Genomic DNA, 24514 nt, shown 5'->3' on the forward strand with positions numbered 1-24514 from the left:
ACAGCTGTTTCAAGCCGGTTAAGCGATAGAAGCCATCTTGTTTGTTATCATTATATGTACAAAAAATAAATTTGTTTTTCAGTATGTAACTTTCAGGCAAAAAACGCCCATTTTGATGTATTTTCACTTTTATGTGCCAATGAAAGCAATGGCTGCATTACTATATCGATATAAAAGTTTGTAATTGTTCAATAGTTTTAGGACAGCGTTTTTTTACATATGCATCTCATGCATCCGATGCTTTATATTGTGTATCTTCTAAAAATGATGGCTGTTTTCGTTAAAAAAAAACTGCTTGAAGCACATTTTTTGCTCGGATTGCAGATGTGAATATTGTAAGGTATTGTAGAAACGTCACATAGTATTCGCTTCAAACAGACTTCCGAGCGTATCAACTTTAAACAAGATTTTGATGAATTAGATTTTACTTGCAATGATTTGTTTTCGTTTTTGTTCGCTTGTTTGTTTGTTTGTTTTATTTCTGCATTCAAACGTGAGTTGTGTTTCCTTTTCAAGTTTGCAGTCTAGTTTGGTAACATATGCTTCTCTAATATAGCAATTATCACTTTATTTCGGTTTGCAAGCAACATTCGTCAATCCACTGTTTCTCCAAATTCTTCAAACATCTTTATGACGGTTTTGAGAGTTAAAATCGCTTCTTAAATAATTTTGGTACTGTATTTAATATATATTTTTGGTTTGATTTTCTAAAACTATATGACGTTTGTAGTAGAGTGTAAGAAGTATACGATAATGTATGTGCCACACAGATTATCCAATGGCAACATCTTCTTGTAACTTCATATTTGATAATGTGCATGATACATATGGAAAATCATGCCTTCCTACGTTGTTTGGAGTTTTTCGGCATTTCTGGGTGGAATCTTTCATTGATTGCATTCATGTATGTTAGAGGGTATACAGTCTTTACATATTTGAAGAACTATTTATCCTGACTTGGGGGCGGAGAGCAAAAGAAGGAGAAAATTTAAATAGGCCAAACTATGCAAATTTCAGGCATGAATAACATACATAAGAAAAGAGATATTTTCAAAATGTGAAAAGAAAGTAGTTGCAAAAGTGGCATTTTTCTTCCATTGATATATCCAACACCTTAGTGTGATATATATTGAACACGTTAATCGTCCACCGCCACAAGTTTACTATGATCTAATCCCTTTGACACTTGTGTTCACGGAACTTGACAATAATAAAATGATCGTCCATTACACTTACATTAAACTTAAATCTTTAGATAGATAGATAGATAGATAGATAGATATATACACATTCAAATGTACACTGCAGGACACATTTAATTGATATCCTTCCATTCACAGCACTACTCTTTGACCCAAATGCATCATCTGTATCACCTAGTATCCTAAAGAAAAAATATTATCCAAATCTGCCTGGATAATCTCTCTCTCTCTCTCTCTCTCTCTCTCTCTCCTACTTCAGCTTCGATAGCAGCCACTTTTGTCAGTCTTAATGTTCAAAACTTATTACTGAACGCTCTAATTAGATAGATTCATGTTATTTCATACATACTCGCAAAGTAATTAAGTTATACGATTTCTCTACAGTCATTGCATGAATAGAAAGTCAACACTCAATAGATATGAAATTATTATTATTATTATTATTATTATTATTATTATTATTTGTTGGATATAATATGCTATGTAAATAATTCCTGTGCAACAACTTTGAACATTTGGTCTCTTATTAAGTCGAGGTAAATTTTGGAAATCTGATCTTTCGTGTTGTTTTGTTTACATTTTTCATGTCACCGTTCTTCAGTATTGTCGTTTTGTTTTCAGACACTACATTTGTTCTCATCTGCGAGGAACAGCTATACTGCCCACAGGGGTGCAGTGTTGGATACAAGTGTGACGAAACTTCCGGTTGTCCTACTTGCACGTGCATCAAGCCATCGGGTAGCTTTCATTTCCTTGGTGTCATACAGCTAAATCAAGGGCTGAAAGTACTGTTCAAAACCAGCCAACGAACATACATACATACATACGTACATACATACATACATACATACATACATACATACATACATACATACATGTGCATGGTTAGTTTCAAATATAAACTCTAACAGAGAAGAAATCATCCATTTCAGAAACATAGACTAGTATGTATTTATATTTGTTCGTGCATGTGGAATTAATCCAAAAGCATCTGAATTTGTGAACATGATTGTCTTAAATTTTATCTTAGGAGTCACAGTTATTTTCTAATTATAATTCAAAAAAGGGCTTTAATATATGTTCGTTATCATTTATACCTGCATCACATGTATATACATATACACATGCAACACACACACACACACACACATATATATATATATATATATATATATATATATATATATATATATATATATATATATATATATATATATATATATATATATATATGACATACTTAACAAGCATATTATATTATTCGTATTTTTGGGATTATTTATTTGGTTCACACTTACATAATATAACACCGGCATAGATTTGAACTCTACAGAGCCCAGTAGTTAACTGACATCGTTGAAACAGGACCTTACACATAGGCTGAGGTAGTAGTTAACTTTCATATCGTTGAAACAGGACCTTATTCATAGATTGATGTAGTAGTTAACTGTCATATCGATGAAACAGGACCTTATTCATGGATTGAGGTAGTAGTTAACTACCATATCGATGAAACAGGACCTTATTCATAGATTGAGGTAGTAGTTAACTGCCATATCGATGAAACAGGACCTTATTCATGGATTGAGGTAGTAGTTAACTTTCATATCGATGAAACAGGACCTTATTCATGGATTGAGGTAGTAGTTAACTGCCATATCGATGAAACAGGACCTTATTCATAGATTGAGGTAGTAGTTAACTGCCATATCGATGAAACAGGACCTTATTCATAGATTGAGGTAGTAGTTAACTACCATATCGATGAAACAGGACCTTATTCATAGACTGAGGTAGTAGTTAACTGCCATATCGATGAAACAGGACCTTATTCATGGATTGAGGTAGTAGTTAACTGCCATATCGATGAAACAGGACCTTATTCATGGATTGAGGTAGTAGTTAACTGCCATATCGATGAAACAGGACCTTATTCATGGATTGAGGTAGTAGTTAACTTTCATATCGATGAAACAGGACCTTATTCATGGATTGAGGTAGTAGTTAACTACCATATCGATGAAACAGGACCTTATTCATAGACTGAGGTAGTAGTTAACTGCCATATCGATGAAACAGGACCTTATTCATGGATTGAGGTAGTAGTTAACTGCCATATCGATGAAACAGGACCTTATTCATGGATTGAGGTAGTAGTTAACTGCCATATCGATGAAACAGGACCTTATTCATGGATTGAGGTAGTAGTTAACTTTCATATCGATGAAACAGGACCTTATTCATGGATTGAGGTAGTAGTTAACTGCCATATCGATGAAACAGGACCTTATTCATGGATTGAGGTAGTAGTTAACTGCCATATCGATGAAACAGGACCTTATTCATAGATTGAGGTAGTAGTTAACTGCCATATCGATGAAACAGGACCTTATTCATAGATTGAGGTAGTAGTTAACTGCCAAATCGATGAAACAGGACCTTATTCATGGATTGAGGTAGTAGTTAACTTTCATATCGATGAAACAGGACCTTATTCATAGATTGATGTAGTAGTTAACTGCCATATCGATGAAACAGGACCTTATTCATGGATTGAGGTAGTAGTTAACTGCCATATCGTTGAAATCGGACCTTATTCATGGATTGAGGTAGTAGTTAACTGCCATATCGATGAAACAGGACCTTATTCATAGATTGAGGTAGTAGTTAACTACCATATCGATGAAACAGGACCTTATTCATAGATTGAGGTAGTAGTTAACTTTCATATCGATGAAACAGGACCTTATTCATAGATTGAGGTAGTAGTTAACTTTCATATCGATGAAACAGGACCTTATTCATGGATTGAGGTAGTAGTTAACTTTCATATCGATGAAACAGGACCTTATTCATGGATTGAGGTAGTAGTTAACTTTCATATCGTTGAAACAGGACCTTATTCATAGATTGAGGTAGTAGTTAACTTTCATATCGATGAAACAGGACCTTATTCATGGATTGAGGTAGTAGTTAACTTTCATATCGATGAAACAGGACCTTATTCATAGATTGAGGTAGTAGTTAACTGCCATATCGTTGAAATCGGACCTTACTCCTGGATTGAGAAGACATGTCATTTACATGATTTACCTTGATGTTTTTTTCACATAGAGACAAAACTAGCGGTACATGTAGAAACAACCATAATACAATCAGTCGTCCAGTGTGGAGCAAAGTTCTCGTGTGCAGAGCGATGTTCATTTGGATACAAAACTGGAAATAATGGCTGTCCGACTTGTGCATGCCTAGAAGCCGTACTTGGTAACCTTTTGTCATGTTGTGTATAACCATTTTAATCCCAGGGGCGTAGATAATATTGTTCCTTATGAGATCGAACAAAATAAAAGTTACACACGTTTGTTTGAATGATGTTTACGTCGAGGGAAAGTATAAGTTTCGGCTTAGCTGATGGTAGAGAATTCCGCCTAGAGTTAAATTAGTCTTTGGTTCGAGGAGCAGTCTGTCCTTGCATTTTTCTCTCTTTAGCTGTCCCAGGACAGCATGTGGTGGCAGAGCATCAAATTAATGGCCGTTCGTGTCAAACATGTTTGTGAATCAGTACAATAGAGATTAACGCATTATAAATTGCAACTAACGCGTTAGAACATGGATCTGAATGTAAACTTCAAGAAATTTTAAATGCAAGTCTCATTTACTGTATCTAAAAGATCCTTCATGTGCTGAACATTGTAGTAATGATCGCGTGTAACTTGAAGATCGAACCAGTCGATTAGACAGTTCATTACGGTTAATGGTTCGTAACAAGAGACGCACTCGCATTTCAGTTTAGGAGTGGTTATACAAGTACGGCCAATGCCAATTGATTCAATGACTAACTCGTCCCTGCGATCGAAGACCTTAAATAAATATAATTCTGTTCAAGTATCGTCCAATATCTCTATTTAATGTTGTATACAAATTAGTATCTGGACGTATTGCCAAAAGAAGTAAGATAGTAGTGAATGAAATAATATCTAACGATCAGATTGGTTTTGTAAAAGGAAGATACGTTCGTGAAAATGCAAGGATCGTATATGATACAATGCACATTACATAAGAGTTAAAAATTCCATGTGTACTATTATTGATCGATTTTGAAAACGCATTTGATTCAATTTCGATGAATGTTATTCACATTGCTCTAGCTTTTTTTAAATTCTGGACTAAGTACAAGGCACTGGGCCCACAAATCTTTTAATTTAATATCTCAATGGCAGTTTTCCACAATGGCTTCCTTTCAGAGCTTTTCAAAAGTTTCAAATGTTGTCAACATGATTATCAAATATCCCCATATCTCTTATTCTTATGTGCAGAAATATTGTAAAAGACTAAAGGGAATCAAGCTAGAGGAAACAAAATATGTATTGCCACAGTTTGCAGATGAAACGACATTAATTTGTATGGCTCTTTTTAATACTTGGAATCCTGGGGAGAAGTATTAGACTTCTTTGCAAGGATTTCAGGACTGAAACGTAATATTGCGAAAACGAGATCGGTTTGCATAGGAAGCAGGATGTACAGTGCAGAGACATTTAATCACAGATTACAACGAGTGGGTGACTGAACATACATCATCACTGAGCATACAGTTTTCGGTTAAATTGGATAAAATTGTTAAAGTGAATTTTGTAAATAAAATAGAAACGATTCAAGCTTGTTTAAAAGATTGAGTGAAGTGATCCTTAACAACAGTTGGTAAAATAACTGTTTTCAAAACCTCAGCTATTCCAAATTTTAATCATTTCTTCATCTCGTTACCAAATCCTGCACAAAATTCATCGGGAAATAATTACTGTATATATTTTAGATACTTTTCATTTTGATATACAAGTCAGAGAAATTTAATCGTCCAGAATGCGTATAGGTATCACCTTTCTTAATGAATGTGATGAAGAATTTTATTATAATATTATTTCCACTGCTATGACCAGCTGGTTGATAACCTTTTACTCTCTTTATCTACGTTGGATGCAAATCATTAACGATAATTTCATATCAACGAAAAGTTATCTAAATGACAATACTCAGAACACTTTTGACGATTACTTTGTAACAAAGGAAATGATGTGTAGCTCCGCAACACAATTCTTCGCTAGGGTGGCACCCTACGGTTTCGTATTTTGCAACTAGTTATATTTTAAATAAATAAGTTCCCAGGATTCCCTCACTGGTTATACTGACTATTTAAGTAAGACCTTGTGTAGCTTAGGAATTTTTTAAAAGTACTTTGAATTCCTTTTATTTCTTTGGGTTATAATTTGGGTTATAGAGTTCACAGATTGGCCTTAGATCAGATGCGCACCAATCAAAAATATCCTAGCTCTGCAAGGTCATTTTCATTTCCTGGACCTAGGTATAAATTATAAATTATAAAGAAAAGAGAAGAAACTCTTTTAAATTTTATATATTTGGTAATTTATTCATTACACGTTCAAAAGCCGGTATTGTATAGTCTTTCAAAATTCATTTCCCCTGTTTTTACACTAATTCAGGCTGATTATTTAGCACATGGGAGCAGCCGTTTTGGTTATCTATGTTATTAGAGCCTGTGCTTTTTCCACAAGTACAACATCCAAAGAAATTTCAGCCATAGTGCATGAAAGATACAATGAGGTATGCCAATTGTATCTCCAAAGTGCATGATGCAAAAACAGACAAATTCACCTTACACCTTGCCACTCTCTCAGAAGTTCATGATATTTGTAGTGTCCCCTAGATGCCAGCCGGTTGACTCAGTTTACAAGGCAGTCTTGAGAAATATTGCAGTCATGGACTCAGCACACGATTATATTCCTAATTTAATCTTTAAGTTTGCTTTCCAGTACTAATTTTTCCAGTATATCCAAATCCAAATAAATGACCGTTCTGGTGGATTAAGTGGTTGGAACGTCCGCCGCGGATGCCGAAAGTCGAAGGTTCGAACTCATGTTAAGTCATGTCAAAGACTTATTTTACACCAAAAAAAATTGTACTAGCAGCCACCTCGCTTAGCGATCAGCATTAAGAGTTAGTTTAAGGACTGGTCAGCTTGGTGTCAGGATAATGTGATTGGGTGAGACATTATGCCACATGTCCGCGGCATGATGTCTCAGTGCTAGACACCACTATAAACTGCAACACTGCAGACATCGCATCGATATGACTGATAAATTGCTAAATCTTTGTTAAAATCCAAATCACACTCCTACAAATATATAATATATTGATTAGAAGTATCTTCCTATACAAACTTACTGTGAAGCTCTTGTCGTAGGTTGTCTGACATTTTTTGTTTAAAGAGAGACCGAACTGTAAACAATGCAACGTGTCATGTGTCACATATTTCACTACCGGGACAGCATTAATGTCTGATTACCCACTGTGTACTGTAGCCAACATAAACTCAGAGAATCAGACGAAATAACGATCCACTTTAAATCAGAACCAAGAATATTAAATCGAAGCAAAGGATCAGCTTTAAAAAAACAACAGGAAAAATACCCTGTGAGTTCTGACCCGAAAGTAATAATTGTGGTCTGAATCATATCAAAGAACGCTGAGGTGTTTTAGGTAAATATTATAACAACAACACCGGTATCATTTTATATTCATCCGAGTTTAGACGCAATCCTTTGGGGAGTACCGAGTATCGTCGGCATTACGGAGTGAGAAGTAAAGCGATAAAGCGATCGGAATATCTTCGATCTTTTCTGTCGAATCGAGAAAGAGACCTCAAGTGCATTTTGCCGCCATTTAGAACTATATTCGGAACTAGTTTTATTACATGGTTCATTATGCCAGCAGACGGAGAAAACGTCACAGTCGGAATACAATGGCCGTTGATAATCGGAACATATGTAGTGCATTCCGCCTAAGGCAAATCACCAAACCGATCAATCATATGTGTACTCCTACGGTCACTGCCGAGGTTAATTATCCGATTTTACGGAAATGGCCAAGCAAGGTTCTGAAACACGCTAAACTTTGTATTTTGAAATCTCATTACTCGTTATTAGTGCTTTTGGGAACTGAAAGCGTTTTTAATCAAACAGAAGTTATGTCAGACAACGAGGCGAGAAGAGAAACATGCCGACTGTTTGCATTAACAATGTTCAGAGAATTCGTTTTTTTTTTTACTGTAAATTCTCCAATAACATATTAGAAAGGTTTTATACAGACATTTATTTTTTAAAATAACGCTTTCTTCCTTTCTTCTTAACTCGTTATAAACATTGAATCCAAATATGGACATGGCTTATGTTTCAAACACGAAGAAATCGACGGTAATGTTGTATCCACATTCAACTTATGAATCTCAAAATACTTTCAAATTAAAACCATTTTCAGTGGTTGATTCGGCTGGAGGTCACGTATCTGCAGGACAGACCAATACATTCCCAGTGACAGGTGGAATGACGCACGCGAGCGGCAGCCATGAGTACCAAACTCACTGCATCGGTCCGGAATGCTCAGCCAAAAATGGATTAGGTAGATAAGGATTATGTCATCTAGTCAATGCGTTAATACTAATCAATATATATATATATATATATATATATATATATATATATATATATATATATATATATATATATATATATATATATATATATATATATATATATATATGACATTCGAGGTCTTCCACATGTGTCTCAAATGGAAATTTCAAACTAGAAACAAATTTCAAGTGCTTTTGTTCCGTTAATTTTTTTCAGGTATGATATTATTATTTTTTTCTTCAATTTCCAATACAAAGGAGTGATTTTTTGTGATTTTTAAAAAAAATTATTTTTTACTTCCTATTCTCATACTATGCCTTTTGTGTCAAAGAAGAAAAAATAAAATTTTTAATCGGAAACTTTTCTTGACCGTAAAAGGGACGGTCAAAACTTTAATTAAAAGACAATATTTTTGCATCATTATATTTCAGCGACTGTGTTATTTTCAAGTGCTCATGATATAAAATATTATTTAATCATTTGCGAAGCCAAATTCGTCAGTCATCGTTGATATTCATGACCTATATATTTTTCATCATTTAATTGTCGAATATTCTATAAAATAGACTGTTTTCGACAACCTCGTCGAAAATAAATGATCTTTTGGTAAGTTTTACCTTTTAGTTATGAGAAATTTATATGCTCTAATTCAGGCCAGTTTCTGCCTCTGACGGGTCAGACCGGGGGTGGTAGTCACTTGCTGACTGGAGTTGCAACAAATCATGGTCAGAATGGAATCAGTGGTCATCAGAGTGCCTCTTCAGGATCCTCAGCAAGTCCAGGTATTTGAGATCGTCTGTCGTATCTATGAGCTGTAAATTTCCAAAATATGTAATCATACGTGAAGTTTGTTAGTAGAAAGATATTTGTGGTCGATTTATACAGGTGGAAAGAAACCACTGTTATTTCGGCATCGGTGCTGACACAAAGATCACAATCATTAAAGTTGACGACATAGATATAAGTGACCATGCCATACGCCTTTTAAAAATCTCCAACGACGTTTATGGTAACTGACCATGTTTGCAAAAGTTGAATAAATTGAATTACATATCATAATACTCATCATAATTGTATTATTCTGATGTAAACTTTTGTTTAAAACAATATTTGGAGCTATAGGAAGTATAAACCTTCTTATCAACGTGATAAATTGTGAATGTTTTGTAACGAAGCCTTACTGAGGTTTGACCTTGAAAAATGTTAAAATACTTACATTGTTATGAATCTGTGGTCATAAACTAAGAAACAGAATGTAGCTAAACGACCTTTTATGTAAGAGGAACTTACAGTATCATGAATAGCATCCCAAATTAATCATGAAAATGTTATATTAAACTCCAAGAGAATGAAAAGTTCCGTAAAAATTTCAAATCCACGACAACTCTGACGTCAATTGGCGTTATCCAGAACTATATTAAATAATTCACATTAGTCCCAGAATAATATTATTGTCCACCGATCACTTTCTATTTCCACTGAATATTCAAAATGAACGGATTTCCTCTCAAATAATATTTAAATACAAGATAAAATACGTCTGCAGACTTGATGTTTCGATAAGAACACAAGAAATATTAATGAGAAAATTGTTCAGAGATAGCCACTAATATACAGGCGCAAGAGAAAAAACACGCATTTAGTCACTATAGCTACGTGACATATCGCAAATCTCCAACATCGTAATCGAATTTGCAGGGTCTAACCCATCCAATGGGAATTATCAAAAATCTTCTTAGAATCCACCTGACTGACCTCTCCAGTGGGAAACAGCCCGAAACAGTCACCATGTTTACCACTAATATTATTATTAGTAACTGTCAATACGTACGTAAGCATCTATTTATGGATCTTATGAAATATTGTGTTCTTAATATCTTACAATAGAACTTAAGCACGTACACGAATTTCAGTTAAAATAATCACTGCAATTTACAGCCATGAAAAAAATCATTAATACTACATATATACATAACAGTATTCAATGGTCCCCCTCAAAGTAGTATATTTGATAGTAAATATTTTTTATGTTGGTCAGTAATGGTTTCAATTTACTACAAAGTAATTTAAATATTTTACACAATTTCAAATACATATCCAAAGGAAATCATTTCAGAAACTGTCCTTTACAATAGAACTGAGATGGACATATAAAAGTGGGAACTGAAGATGTTATCGAAGTACAATATTTCATCTGGATTTCACAGAAAAAGATTAAGTCTGTACAGATGATTCAGCCCTACACTGTGACATACCAATGGTGAAATTTACAATTCTACATAAAACTGAAGAATCAAGTGCCATAATTCAGATTTAAATAAACAGTGATGCTGTTAGAGACTTACAGCGTAATTATGATTTTGTGGCCATCGGGTTCAGGGAATGAAGAGGCATGTATGCTGTGTACGGATAAACCTGTCTTTTAATGGCATGCATGAGAGAAGGCGAGTTAGTCCCCTACAAATAGGTGTCATTTACATGAATGATTTCTCTCTCTCTCTCTCTCTCTCTCTCTCTCTCTCTCACACACACACACACACACACACACACACACACACACACCTTCAATAACAATATACAGTATTTCTCATCCTTGAGACATCCTGGCCAATCAAACACATTCGTCCGCATTCATGGCTTCAAGAGTTGGAGGTAGTGACAATTTATGCAGAGGTCGTTTCTGTACATATTACATGTTTCAAGAAAATACACTTAAACTTCAGTACTTGCACAGGTGCCATTGACGGATCTGTGACTCTAAGAGCTCCTGGTGTTGCTGATATAATGAAGAATTGTCCCGCCTTGGCTGCCTGTGTAGAAAAATGCACCGTGGGCTATGATATAGGGTCGGCTGCACCAGGACAATGTCCGCCATGCCAGTGTTCGTGTAGGTATCATTAGTTGTAGTAATAGCTGTTTTTTTTTTTTTGTCGTTGTTGTTGTTGGTAGTAGTAGACATTATGCTAATTTTACCCCTGACATTCTATAGAACTCATCCAGGGCAAACACGCATGCAGTTTATAAAAATAGTCAATCAGATGATAATATAATACAGAGTAATGCGCTGAAGAAAAAAAATATGTATTTGCCTAACCTTTCAGAATTTCTTCTGACAAAGACAGCATTATAGATTCCTTTTTATTCACACAAATAAGGGTTACAAATTCATTCATCTGCTCAACACAAAACGTACACCACAAATCCTGTGAATCCATCAATTCTTTATTAGCCACAAAGGAAATCTTCATATCTTTTAAAACGTATTTACGGAAATGGAGCACCATGGAAATGCATAAAAATAACGTTATTATGTAAATTATATAGCTTTCAAACCTCAAAGCAAAATATTTTCCTTTTTGAGGTTTCCGCCGGAAATGTGATACACGTGACTTCCTGTCTGATATAGCAACAATACATGTGCTGTAAACGTTTAAACTTGAAAACATTATTCTACTTTGAATATGAAAGATTTACTGATTTTACGGGAAGGGCAATGCCACTCCTTTTATTGGTTTTGTTTCACTCATTTCTGAAATATGATTTAGAATTTGTCGTTTCATAGATATATAAATTGTTTCATCTTATATTGCATCAATCATTCAGACGAACCACCTCCGATAAAGAGTACGCCAATTTCTCCTTTCCTTGACCAGGCAACTTCCTGCACAGGACCGGAGTGTGATAGTGAAGGTATTATGTACATGTACAAATCCATCTCTTCTCTGTCGGTACTTTAAAAAATACAACATATCATGCTTATTACACAAGTCCTTTAATTTTTAAATCAAAATATACATTTCAATCTTCAATAATTTTCTTGATTTTAAAAAACTACCGTTCAATTCCAGTCCGTGTTCGGTTTTCCCACAAATATTTGTTTCATTGGTATTTTATTCCCTTAAACACTCAAAATTGTCCTTTCTGTGGGTGGCCTGTAAGGAGAGGTCGAATTTGTCTAGAAAGCGTCAAATCATCTCAGGCCTGTCATCCACACCTCTTGCCTCTTTTCTTACTAGACAACTGAACACTCGTTTTTTATACATATTACGTTACTCCCAACCCACGCTACAGCCATCGGTCCAATACATTTTTTTAAAAAATTAATCGTAAAGGTTTCTTCTGAGGTTTTTCGTGTAATAGTTCATAAAACATCTAAATATGTACTCAGAAACTTCAAGCGTTATAAAATGTATTATTTTATAAATTTGTTAATAAATAAAGGAAGAGAACAAGTCTAGATGTCGAACTTGCGTCAGATTCTTTGCTTTGAATCAAAAGGCAATTTTTTTGTTTTAAGTAATAAAAGCGGCTTTACTTAAAACGATCCCCCAACACTTCCGTAGACACCTTATCACGTGATACAATGGCGTCAAATAATCTAAATCTTGGTTACTTTTGTTTTATTATAATAGTAGAATCGAAGTTAACGGTGAAAAAAAAAACAAGAAACGCACTAAAATCGAGAACACCGACATAATGAAGATCTGACAGGCGCCGATACGAGGTCATGTTCTGTTGACCTTTCGATTCACCAATCAAATAACACCTTTCCCCAAGAAGAAGAAAAAACACGCCATTCAGAACATAACTTTTATAATGATAACTCTCCCTGATACGAAAATAAATGTTTGATCTGATAGGTTAATTTAAATATGTTAATTGAGAATTCAGGAAGGGCACCAAAAACATTTATCATTGCCTAACATATTTACTTACTACGACAAGATTTCCATTTTAATCAGATTGGTCAAAAGTAGTTACCTCTTCAAGGCTCCAGCGTGAAAGAATTATCACCTCTCTTATTTTGGCTATATCTATTGTGAATAATCCGTGCACGGCTTGCCCATTATTAGTACCAATATTTGCATCATCCATGACGGTCATTATATAGTAGCTTCAAAACTTCGTTGGAACGTCAGTGCTGAAATAATGTAGATACATATACACGTATCTCCTTGCTTTTGATTTTCTCTTTTATTGATGGGGTGGGTGGGAGGGTGTGTGCGACAGTGAAATCAGAACAGTAAAAATGTCGTCATTAAAAGCATCCAGTACATAACACGAGATTGAACTCAATCTGTATTCGATTTACAACAGTTCATTTGTGCAGTGAATTATCATTTACTTCTGTAAAACCGTGTAATATGTACAATGCAAACCTGGAATATTATTAAGGCGATAGGTCCCAATGCCATCATTCATAGCTTGTTGAAGCTTGTTGAAGTTTGTCTCACAAGCAGTATCCAAAGCCCATTTCTACTTGGCTTGTCTCACAACCAGCATCCAAAGTCTAGTGCTACTTGTTCATTATGTCTCTATAGGAGAAAACCATTAAGTGTCAATGAGGCTTATAACCGTCTAATGCTACGGAGTTGCCATGGATTGAAGTTCAAAATTCGTCCATGTCTTTAAGGAGAAATGATTGGAAAATATATGCATCTGTCTCCGGCATTCGTTTGTGTGTGTCATCGAGGATTATTTTGAAGATGAACGGGGAATGAACAGCGATATACTTGACTGGTTTGAAAACTATCACTCTGTTCGTGAGATAAAATCTTTCATAAAAAGGTTACATCAGTGTTAGATAAATCATTAAAGGAGCACCCCAAAGTTCAGTAATAGGTCATCTATTATTGTGTGTTTATTAAAAGATTCCCCCAAAGTTCAATAATAAGTCCATTATTATTGTTCCTTTATGCACATGTGGGTCATATTGCCGAATCACTGAATTCCGTTACTCGTCTTTTCTGCAGCTGAGTCTTCATTATGTTATTCGTTTCCTTACATTGCTTAAATTTAAGGAGTGATTAATTAACTTCCAAAGATTGACTACTGTTCAACAATATGGGGACGTTGTACTAGTTCCCAGCTTGATATACTTATCAAGCTTCACAGAATTAAAATGGTTAAGAATAGACGAGAGAATATATTTTCTAAAAGCAGTTCTGATTTTAAATGTATCAATGGAGGTTCTCCAGACTACATCACTAGCTTATTCTACAAAACATCTGCATCCAATAATCTAAGATCAAATTTTAGCAATAATTTAGAAATACCAAAACCTTGCATTGGACGATTTAGTGGAAGTCTTCATTATTCAGTGGCTAAAATATGGAACTCGCTGCCTGCTCAAACTGGATCTCTTTTTTCAGTATCAGGCTTTTATAAAAAAAAAAATGTACATGAAGTATTTCAAACCTGCATATTAGTAAACTTACAAGAAAAATATATCTTCGAAATTGAAATCTTGGATTTATTACAATATTACTCTTTATTGCAACACTTGCTCGTTTTGACGCCATATATATATATATATATATATATATATATATATATATATATATATATATATATATATATATATATATATATATATATATATATGAGCTCAGTGCATGAATGTCTCTCTACTGTATACCTCTTGATTAATTGATTAATACTATATGACAACGTATAAGACTGATGTAAACTTTAATGCATCCCACATTTTTGCAGAATAGCCTAAAGGATATATCTTAGCAGAAGTGATCATTAACGGCTATGTATACATGAAGATCTTGCTTAAAGTCATTTCATGACATAGTTATGGGAGAGATGAAATAAAAATGTATATATGCAGTTAAGTTCTCCTAGTTTCATAATATATTTTAGTGTGTATTTGTAGATACGTTCACTTGTAAGTAGCCATTTTCATGAGAAAGGGAGATGACTGCTTGAAGATTATATATCGTTTTTAGTAAAGGGCCCTGAGGGAGATTATTTGTATTTAACTAAATGAGTTACGGTCTTTAAATAAAGAGATTATTATTATCATTATTATTATTATTATTATTATTATTTAAAGAAAATGAATGGCATGCTACCAGTTGTTTATATATAACGAGTGCGTGTTCTTGTGCATAATCTAGACATCTTAATTTATTATTTTGATTTGTATCTGAAAAGCATTCTTCGTATAGGAAACAACTTTAGGTTGTAATGTAATAAAGTTTTAACCGACTGAACTGTTTGCAATAAAACAATATTTTACACCAACAATATTTGCAAGAAATATAAAACTATCTGATATAATTATTTTCTCTTGCGATAGGTTAGAAATTGCGTTAAAAAAGATTCATCCAACGTTAGTTCTCGTCAAGTTTATTTATCGATCCATTTATCTACAATAATGCAGTCATTTAGTCGACAGTGTAATCTATATTACGTATGCCATTCTCTGTTATTGCCTCTTTCCTGGAAAAGAAATTCCATCGATTAGCAAATTAACAAAGAAAAGTAAGGATAACTCAAAAAAATCGTTTACACATGTCCATATATTTCAGGTCGAAAACAGACTGACCTATTGGTTTCTCCTGCTCCTTTGGTTAATGCTAATCCTTCGGTAGCGAAGCCATGCAAGGGACCGGGTTGTGCAGGAGGTCATTTTAACATTATACCGGATAAACTTCTTTATTTTACCTTCTTAATACTTTTAGATGACGTATGGAATGAAAAATATCGATAAAACTGTATTGTGTGTATGGTACTTGTCATGATTATTAATAGTGAAAACGAAATAGGCATCATTTTCAACAACATAGGTCTACAAGCTTAAGACATTTGGTTTGTCAATTTGAAACACGATATAAATTTCAGCCAATCAGGTCACTGGATTCTAGACATTAGTTGAAGTCAACAGTTAACTTCTATTGGTTAATTCCAAGCGAGGCCTAAGCTAAAACATTTTGCGTCGTATTGTCTCACTTCAAATCACTGACCAATCACACACAGGAAATGAGAGTAGAAGCCGAGTCTATCGTCAGATCAATGACCAGTCACACATCGGCTTTTAGAGTGGAAACAGATTCGACTGTCAAATCAATGACCAATCAAATATCGGAATTTAGTGTAGAATCTGAGTCAGACGTCAAATAATTACAAATCGGTTATCAGAATTTAAAGTAGAGTCCGAGTCTGAGCGAGCAATTTTGTTTTAGTCCCGATGTTATGTTTGTTATTAAGGAAATCAAAATCGGAAATTCAGAGCAGACATTTTGTAAACGAAATTTACAAGTGTTAATATTAGAAACGGACGATAAATAACCGATGATAAAAATTGTAAAACCATACAAAAGAATGAACGAGGACTTATCTAAACGATGTTCCTGACCAAAGTACTTCGTCGATGATTTAACTGACATTTCCACCGATTCCAGCATGTTTGATTGATCGTCAGACTAAAAAGACATAAGATGCCGAAGATAGCATAACTTTAAATATAAATATTTTTTCTTTATGGTCACGGTTTCATATTTTTTAAGTAGAGAAGATAATAATAAGAATATAGTTCCATTGTACCTTACATCGTTGTACTATTGCACAAAGATGGAAATCTCCAAAATATCGCTGTTTCTTACTGTGCTCTATTATATGTTTTAGCGTCTTGGTATGTTAATGTTTCATTCCTCACGGAGCGGCGTATCATTGGGAAGGGCATTTAGCTCCCGTGTCCTCAGCGTGATGTACTAAATAATATACTGAATGTCGCAGTTAAAAACCAAATAAAGACCTATACAACATCTTCTCTATATTGGTGCTTTGTCCTTGTTACATCTATTGGATTTCATTAGTTACATCCCTTAGTATGTAATGTCGACTAACCAACAGCGTAGTGCATTGTACATCGGCCGAAAATGGGTAGGGGGTGGGGCGAGTGACTTAAAAAGGATACTTAGCAAGTTTAACATCGAAAGTATGACTATATACCAGAAGGAAGCCATTACAGGTATATTTGAGTGAAAGGTGTTGGTGCAAACAAGTTCCGGCAGTGGAAAATTGCTTATTTATGAGCTCGTTCAAGTTGTGTGCTCCCCTTGTCTAGATCATGTAGGAACAGTGTTCAAATTTGAACAACTTAATTTGGATTGGATGCGGTGGCTCGCCGTCACATCCAATGAAATTCACTGACCCGAGGCTTATGCCTATAAAGTAACCCTGAACTTTATGTCTTGTCCTAGCTAATAATTACGTAAGCGTCCTAGAACACAAATTAACCATATTCGATACTCAATTTTTTTTAAATAAAAAATTTAAAATATTTCACGCATTTTTAATTATCGTTGAGATTAACATTTGTATAGTTTCAAAGGATAAGATGTCGCGAAAATGTATGATATTCTATTCACATTCAGAGAGGCATTACATAAGTTATGTAAGTCTGAGCATGCTAACTTCTCTTCTCTTCTCTTTATTTATCACCTCTGATTACATTCAGAGGTAAACATTTGGGTTCATAAACAATTTTTGGTGCAATGTGAGCAACTTGTTCGGATCCGATACAAACTACTTGAAAAGTTCTTACCCCACCCTGACCCACCACCCAACCCGATTTGACCGCCTAGAAGCACTTTAAGTTATATAGGAAAACACTGACCAATTGAACTTGCTCTTTTAGAGATATTTTGATAGGGTATCCTCGTCAACTGAGTGCATCTAGAAGGAAAATAAAAATAAGCACAGACCTACGAAAGATCTGATTGTCTAATCGAGGCCCCGGTTGGGCGAGTGGTCTAAGGAGCTATAGATCATCGACATATCACCTCTGTCTTCCCGGGTTCGAGTCTAATGTCCCGGCCAACGTAGGTGTGTAATAAAGTGTGCCAGGAGCTTCCCGTGTGTCAAGTGTATTTCCCGGGAATTTCCCGCGTTCTTTCTCACACCAGATATATTGGCCGTCATGTAAGGCCTATCATGTGCTAAAATGGCCATAAACCCACAAAATTCAAACTCTGATTGGATAATGAATTTTCGATGTCATCGTATGAATATGTATGCACGCCGAGGCTTTGCCGGCCACTATACACAAAAATAGGTTACTGCATAGGAAGAGTTTGTTATTGCCTGGGTATCCAAGGATGTACCTTGGTCTAAGTCTGGTTAAGTGGGACCCTAATTGCAAATCAAGATGGTTTCGTACTTTCAATTCAACAGCTTTAGGTGAATTTCAGCTTTTTGTAGTCTATGACGAGCTTTGTCCATGATTGGTACAAAGTATTATACATTTGTTGAGTTCATTACTGGCGGACGCGAAGCCGTAGAATAAAACAATTTATTCAGTGTAACAACTGCCCGTGATAGAGACAGCGACACATCACTTGCAATATAGTTTTTAACGCAGTGAAGAGCCCCAAGAGTCAGTGGTCATTCGGAGTAAACAGTCGCCATTAAGAACAAATTTTGACAGATACACGTGTAAATAATGCTGCTTTTAGGTATTGTATGCAAAAGTGTTATGTTCTACTATAAAATGAGACCGAGTTAATTCTTGCACCCATTATTTTCTTGCTTGAATAATTCTTTTAATACAAATATGAATTGAGCATTATGGAATTCCACCCTGAATGACATCCGGTCCAACGCAAAAGGGACATCACTCATACAAAGTGGTAATACTTTCATTACTTATATACCGTGACCTAACAGTGTCCCCGACATGGTTTTGCAGCATCGAATTTTCACAAGTACTTTGCGTTACTGTTGAGTGCATGCGACCTGTTCAGCTAATGAGAATTCAGAATAATTTGTATGAACGAAATAATTATATTTTATTTTTTAAAAAACTGTATTATTATAGTATATGCTTCAAAAAATGTGATACAATTCGGATTCAAAAATTTGATGATGAATCCGCAACATTTGTTAATCTCGATTTTATACCTTGATTTCAAGCTAAGAAGCTTATTTTACAGACGAGCCGAGTTCCTCGAATGCCAACTTCTCGCCAACCCAATCCATCACAGACGCCTGCATGGAGACCATACAATGTGTCCGACACTGCGGAGGGGAATACACTTTACGATACAACGGTAGAAAAACTTGCCCATCCTGTGAATGTACATCTGCAGGTATGTTGCCTGTGTGAGGGCATATTAGTCGTAGTAGTAATAGCAATGGTGGTGTTGGTTTTAATAGTTGGAATAGTAGCAATATTGGTGTTGGTTTAGTAGTAGTAGTAGCAGTAGTAGTAGTGATGGTATTTATGGGCGTACATACACGTGGGGCACTTGCTACCCTTACCCACCTGGATTTTACCTCTAAACATGTTTTGGCCTACATTCGTAGAACTTAATTGATACTTACAACTTTGCCCCCCCCCCCATAGTCACCACTGATGGGGTTTGTTTTAGTAGTAGTAACAATGATGGTTAGTTTTAGTCGCAGCAGTATTTTTGTTGTAGTAGTAGTTTGATATAGTAGTATCAATTATGGTGATGGTTTTAGCAGTGGTTGTAGGAGAGGAAGAGAAGAAGGAGCAAATATGCTAATAAAACTTATAGTAGTAGTAGTATTAGTAGCTGTTGTTTTTGGTGCATCTTCGCTAGCTAAGGCTCTGGTGTAATAACCCTATCAACACATTGGCATAACGAACAGATATGTATGTGTTTCGGGTCTGTAAATTTCATTAAATGCGGCGGCAAGCCACTGAATCCAATCAAAATTAAGTTGTTAAAATTTGGACACTGTTCCTGAAAGATCGATACAATGGGGTGGGGGTGGCGCACACAACTTGAGTGGACCTATAAATAAGCAATTTTCAAGTGCTGGTCCGTGTTTGCACAAATTCCTTTCACTCAAATACACCTACAATGGCTTCTCTCTGGTACGTAGTCATGCTTTCGAGGTTAAACTTGCAAAGTATCCTTTTTAGGTTATTTGCCCCCCCCCCCCCCCCATTTTTGGCCGACGTACAATTACAATGCGCCACGCTGCTGTTTAGTTGGCATTATATACTAAGGGAGTTAACTCAATAAATCCAATAGATGTCGCTAGGACAAAGCACCAACATATTTGTTCGATCCGCCAAGGTGCAGATAGGCTTATCAAATCAGAACCTTGCCTAGCGATGATGGCTTTGATGATGAAAATAATATGTCAGGGCTGCCCACTAGTTTCGAAGTGGTAGTAGTTGGTCTTGTTGTTGTTATTGGCAACACCGGTGAAAACTTGACAGCCATTTTGATTCCATCTCTTCATTGCCTGTAATAACTCTAACAAGAGCTGAAGGGCCACAGATCGCCAGACAGAGTGACAGAAAGATGGAAGACAGACAGAAACAGACATACATTTTTAATGGATGCATGCTTACATTAACACATGACTTTTAGAAACAAAATCTTCATTCGCTGCGAAATATTTCTTTTGAAACCGCCATGGAAAGATGTGATATGGCGATCACGTTGGAGTCCGTGTGCGAATGCGTCCGTTCCTCCGTGCGTTCGTTCACACCCTTGATTCACCTCGGTGTTAAAGTTTATATTAATTTCGGCGTTAAAGTTGTTCACATGTCAATGAAAATGGTTGGTCAACAAAAGGATGTCTATTGTTTCTTATATTGTCAGTAAACTAGACGTTGAAAGCAAACTCTTTAACTTTCATAGACGTCTTGGAAGACAAAATTCGATGTTTCTTTTGATGTCATTCAATAAAAAGAAGCCCATTCTGTCAATTAGTTTTTATCCACACCATTAATCAAATCGATATTAATTATCGTAGGAAAAAAAAGCTATTTCATAACAGGCATATTAAAGCCAGATGATTGTGGCTTTTAAATGTACTTCATTTTTCTTAGATTTTGAAGTTGAAAGCCATTTCAGAGCGGTTTTTCTATTAAATTCGATACAACATAACAAAGAAGCCCCAAAACCGCCATCTCCAAGCATTCTCTGGCTTCATCAGTTGTCACAAACACGCGACATCTCTGTCTTCGATCAATTCCTCCTTAACTAAATCCATTGTTGAATAGGAAAATATCGACAACATTGTTTCTAGAGTCACTAGAGTTCAGCTTAGTAATTTTACTTGGAAACAAAAATATGAAGAAATGAAACTGGATACCTCTTCACTCTATAAGAATAATCTTTTCCGTTAACGGTTGTCAGATTTTCGGAGATTTTTTTCCCTTTCTTTTTGTTGATCAATTTAATTAAATGAACATCTGGAAAAGATGCTACTTTTTCCACTGAACTTTGTGCACAAAGAGTTTCTTGGAATTAAAACCTTGCCAGTGAACGCGCTTAAAGATATAGCAACAAAAAAAAAAAAAAAAACTAAGCCCCATCCCCATTCTAGGAAAAAGAGGTAGATCATACAACGTCTTCTGACTAATCTTAAAACAATATACCCTATGGAGATGAGCCAAAGCATGTAACGAAAGCTACAATTTGGCATCAAGTTTTTAAATTTGTACGTCCCGACACCAAATCCGGTTGATCACGAAACACATAACAGTTGCCGTTATCAAAAATACATCAAACTTTTAAATGATTTGATATAAAAATAAAAACAAAATCTTATTAGATGAACATTTTCAAAGAGCATTCTTGTACCTTTACAATTTATGTAATTGAATATATCCTGCAATAATGATGGCCGCCGTTACTAAATAAAGCACAATGTTAGCATTATTTTGTTCTGTAAATACAATTGACATGATTGGACCAAATTTGACGAAGAACAACCTAATTTAAAGAACGTTTAAGTTATAAAAATGATGCAAAATAAAATAGGGAAGCAGGTAATAAAAATAAATTTTAAAAAAAAATTATACTGCATGTTTTTGTCGACCAGCTTAGAATAAATTTAGCAAGAGCTTATAGGCACAGTGACCTTCTCATTTGCAAACATAATGACAGTTTGTATTCCAGCGCAGTTATGTTTAAAAAAGAAAGACTTAACTGAATAAATTAATTCCGTTTTCAACTATGGCCTTGGTGATAATCTTGGTTTTAAATCTGTCAGTTGTTTCTATCAGCTAGATTGCCAAGCGATTTTTTTTAGTATTGGACTTTTAAGTTCATTTTAGCCAGACGAGCGGTCCAATTGGCCCCTCGTGATTAATGATTTTGTTTATCATTATTTCAATACATCACAGCATGAACAAACGCTTCATTTCGTAATCATGAAGTAACTAGCACCAAGTTCTTATTTATCAAAGATAAACTCTATATATTTTATAACAGATTGTACAACTGATCCTCTCACTTTACTAATAGAAGGATAGACACTAACAAAACAATCTTTCCTATGTTTTACATAGAACTAACGTTCCGTCATTTAAATTAGTAATGTCAAGAATGTGCTTGTAAACGTGGATACAAATGGTGCTACTGAATTATACTTAGTGGTTTGTTTGCAGAACCTGCTGGGAGTAAGGGATGCATTGGCCCCGCCTGTTCTGCAGCCAGCGGAGCACGTGAGTATATATCTTTTCCATTTACATAAAAATTTATACTGTTAGCTCTAAAGTCTTTCTCGCTGTCTGCTTGACTGTCTGTCTCAGTCACTTTTTATATGTCTCTCTCTCTCCACACACACACACACACACACACACACACGAGTTGGCTACACGTTGAACGAGAAAGGTGATTGAGAATGGACTAGTTGTATTACGGGTATTTTGTATCTATAAGCCAGTTTGGACACCTCAGGTGAGAAGGTGAGAGCGATGATGTTAGTACGCATTAACTTAATGGGAGCTCAATGATGCCTAATATATATTTCTTGACCATGTTTGTGTTGACTATTAAAATTCGCATTTGAACCAGCTTTTATATATATATATATATATATATATATATATATATATATATATATATATATATATATATATATATATATATATATATAAGTGTGTGTGTGTGCGTGCGTGCGTGCGTGGAAACCAAATGAACGGAGCTAGAATCACTTTCACACTTAATAAAAGCAGCACAGTCAGGCCACATCTGAACTGAGAGAGATTTGAATGGCATCACTGGTGTTGATCGGCCACCTTCATGATATACCTTCATGATATACAAACAGTGGCGGCGCGATGGTTCTGGGCGCCGGGTGGTGGGTTGTTCTTTAGTGCCAGCACTACTTTGCTACAAAAAGACCAGTTTGATATTACTTACCATCACCCGTCCCCCTCAAATGTAAGCTTCATGAAGATTTGCCCCCTTTACCCTAAAGTGAGGTTGAAATACTATGAAAATTTCAGCTTCAATAACAAAGAAGCAAGAAAGCTTCAGACGTCGCCCCCTTTGCCTGTTACATGGGGCACACTACTCAACCCATCATTACATTTATTTATTTATTTATTTATTTATTTATTTATTTATTTATAATTCAATACGTTTTAGATATGATGACGGCCAGACTTCCCCCATCTCCAGGAGAGTGTGTCTCAATACTTAACTGTGTACTAAATTGTGACAGTGGATACGACTTGGGAGAAGTGGGTACAGATGGATGTCCGAAATGCACGTGCCTCGATGATCAATAAAAACAATTTGTATATATTGTCGTCCTAACGGTTGTTGACTATAAAGATTTAGCATATCTCTATTTACTTGATTTCTCTCCCTAACTTCAAATGAAAGTCATGAAGCACATCAAAGATTTAAATCTCTTAGTTCTACATGAATATCATTGCGGTATTGATTATCGCATGAACCTTACCTTTGAAAATAATCTCATTTGGAATATCTTTTGTACCTTACTTAGATCATAAGCACTTATGACTAGCATACACGTCATAACAGATGTGTGCCGCATGACGCTAATAGTCTTTTATCTCACGAAGTCCCAGTTTAGTCTTGTCCCAGTCAGTTTTCCTCGTTTTCACACAGCACACAAAAATAGTGTCGACTGTATTGTAGCAAAAATTATGCCTCGTTTATGGCGATTTCATTATAATGGAAACGCTGAAATCGTGATGTACACCACCGCCTTCTGTGACAAATGATGTTACATAGCCATAATACATTCCTTTTTGTCTATTCTGCGGGCCAGCTGAATCATTCCTCTCTA

General features: G+C 35.2%; 1 protein-coding gene across 1 annotated transcript in view; it reads left to right on the plus strand.

Moving 5' to 3' along the window:
• LOC149793951 (uncharacterized) overlaps nt 1–24049 on the plus strand; it is a 54073-nt gene extending 30024 nt beyond the window's left edge. The window contains exons 8-17 of the mRNA XM_089969071.1: nt 1824–1940; nt 4317–4466; nt 8532–8672; nt 9340–9468; nt 11421–11573; nt 12290–12376; nt 16009–16104; nt 19414–19569; nt 22860–22916; nt 23845–24049. Of these exons, the coding sequence (XP_089825197.1) occupies nt 1824–1940; nt 4317–4466; nt 8532–8672; nt 9340–9468; nt 11421–11573; nt 12290–12376; nt 16009–16104; nt 19414–19569; nt 22860–22916; nt 23845–23987 (1229 nt within the window). The 3' untranslated portion in view covers nt 23988–24049. The remainder of the gene's footprint in view (nt 1–1823; nt 1941–4316; nt 4467–8531; nt 8673–9339; nt 9469–11420; nt 11574–12289; nt 12377–16008; nt 16105–19413; nt 19570–22859; nt 22917–23844) is intronic.
• Nucleotides 24050–24514: the final 465 nt, after the last annotated feature.

The sequence above is a fragment of the Sinohyriopsis cumingii genome, chromosome 8 (genome assembly GCF_028554795.1).
Source record: "Sinohyriopsis cumingii isolate HCF-2022 chromosome 8, ASM2855479v2, whole genome shotgun sequence".
Lineage (NCBI taxonomy): Eukaryota > Metazoa > Mollusca > Bivalvia > Unionida > Unionidae > Sinohyriopsis > Sinohyriopsis cumingii.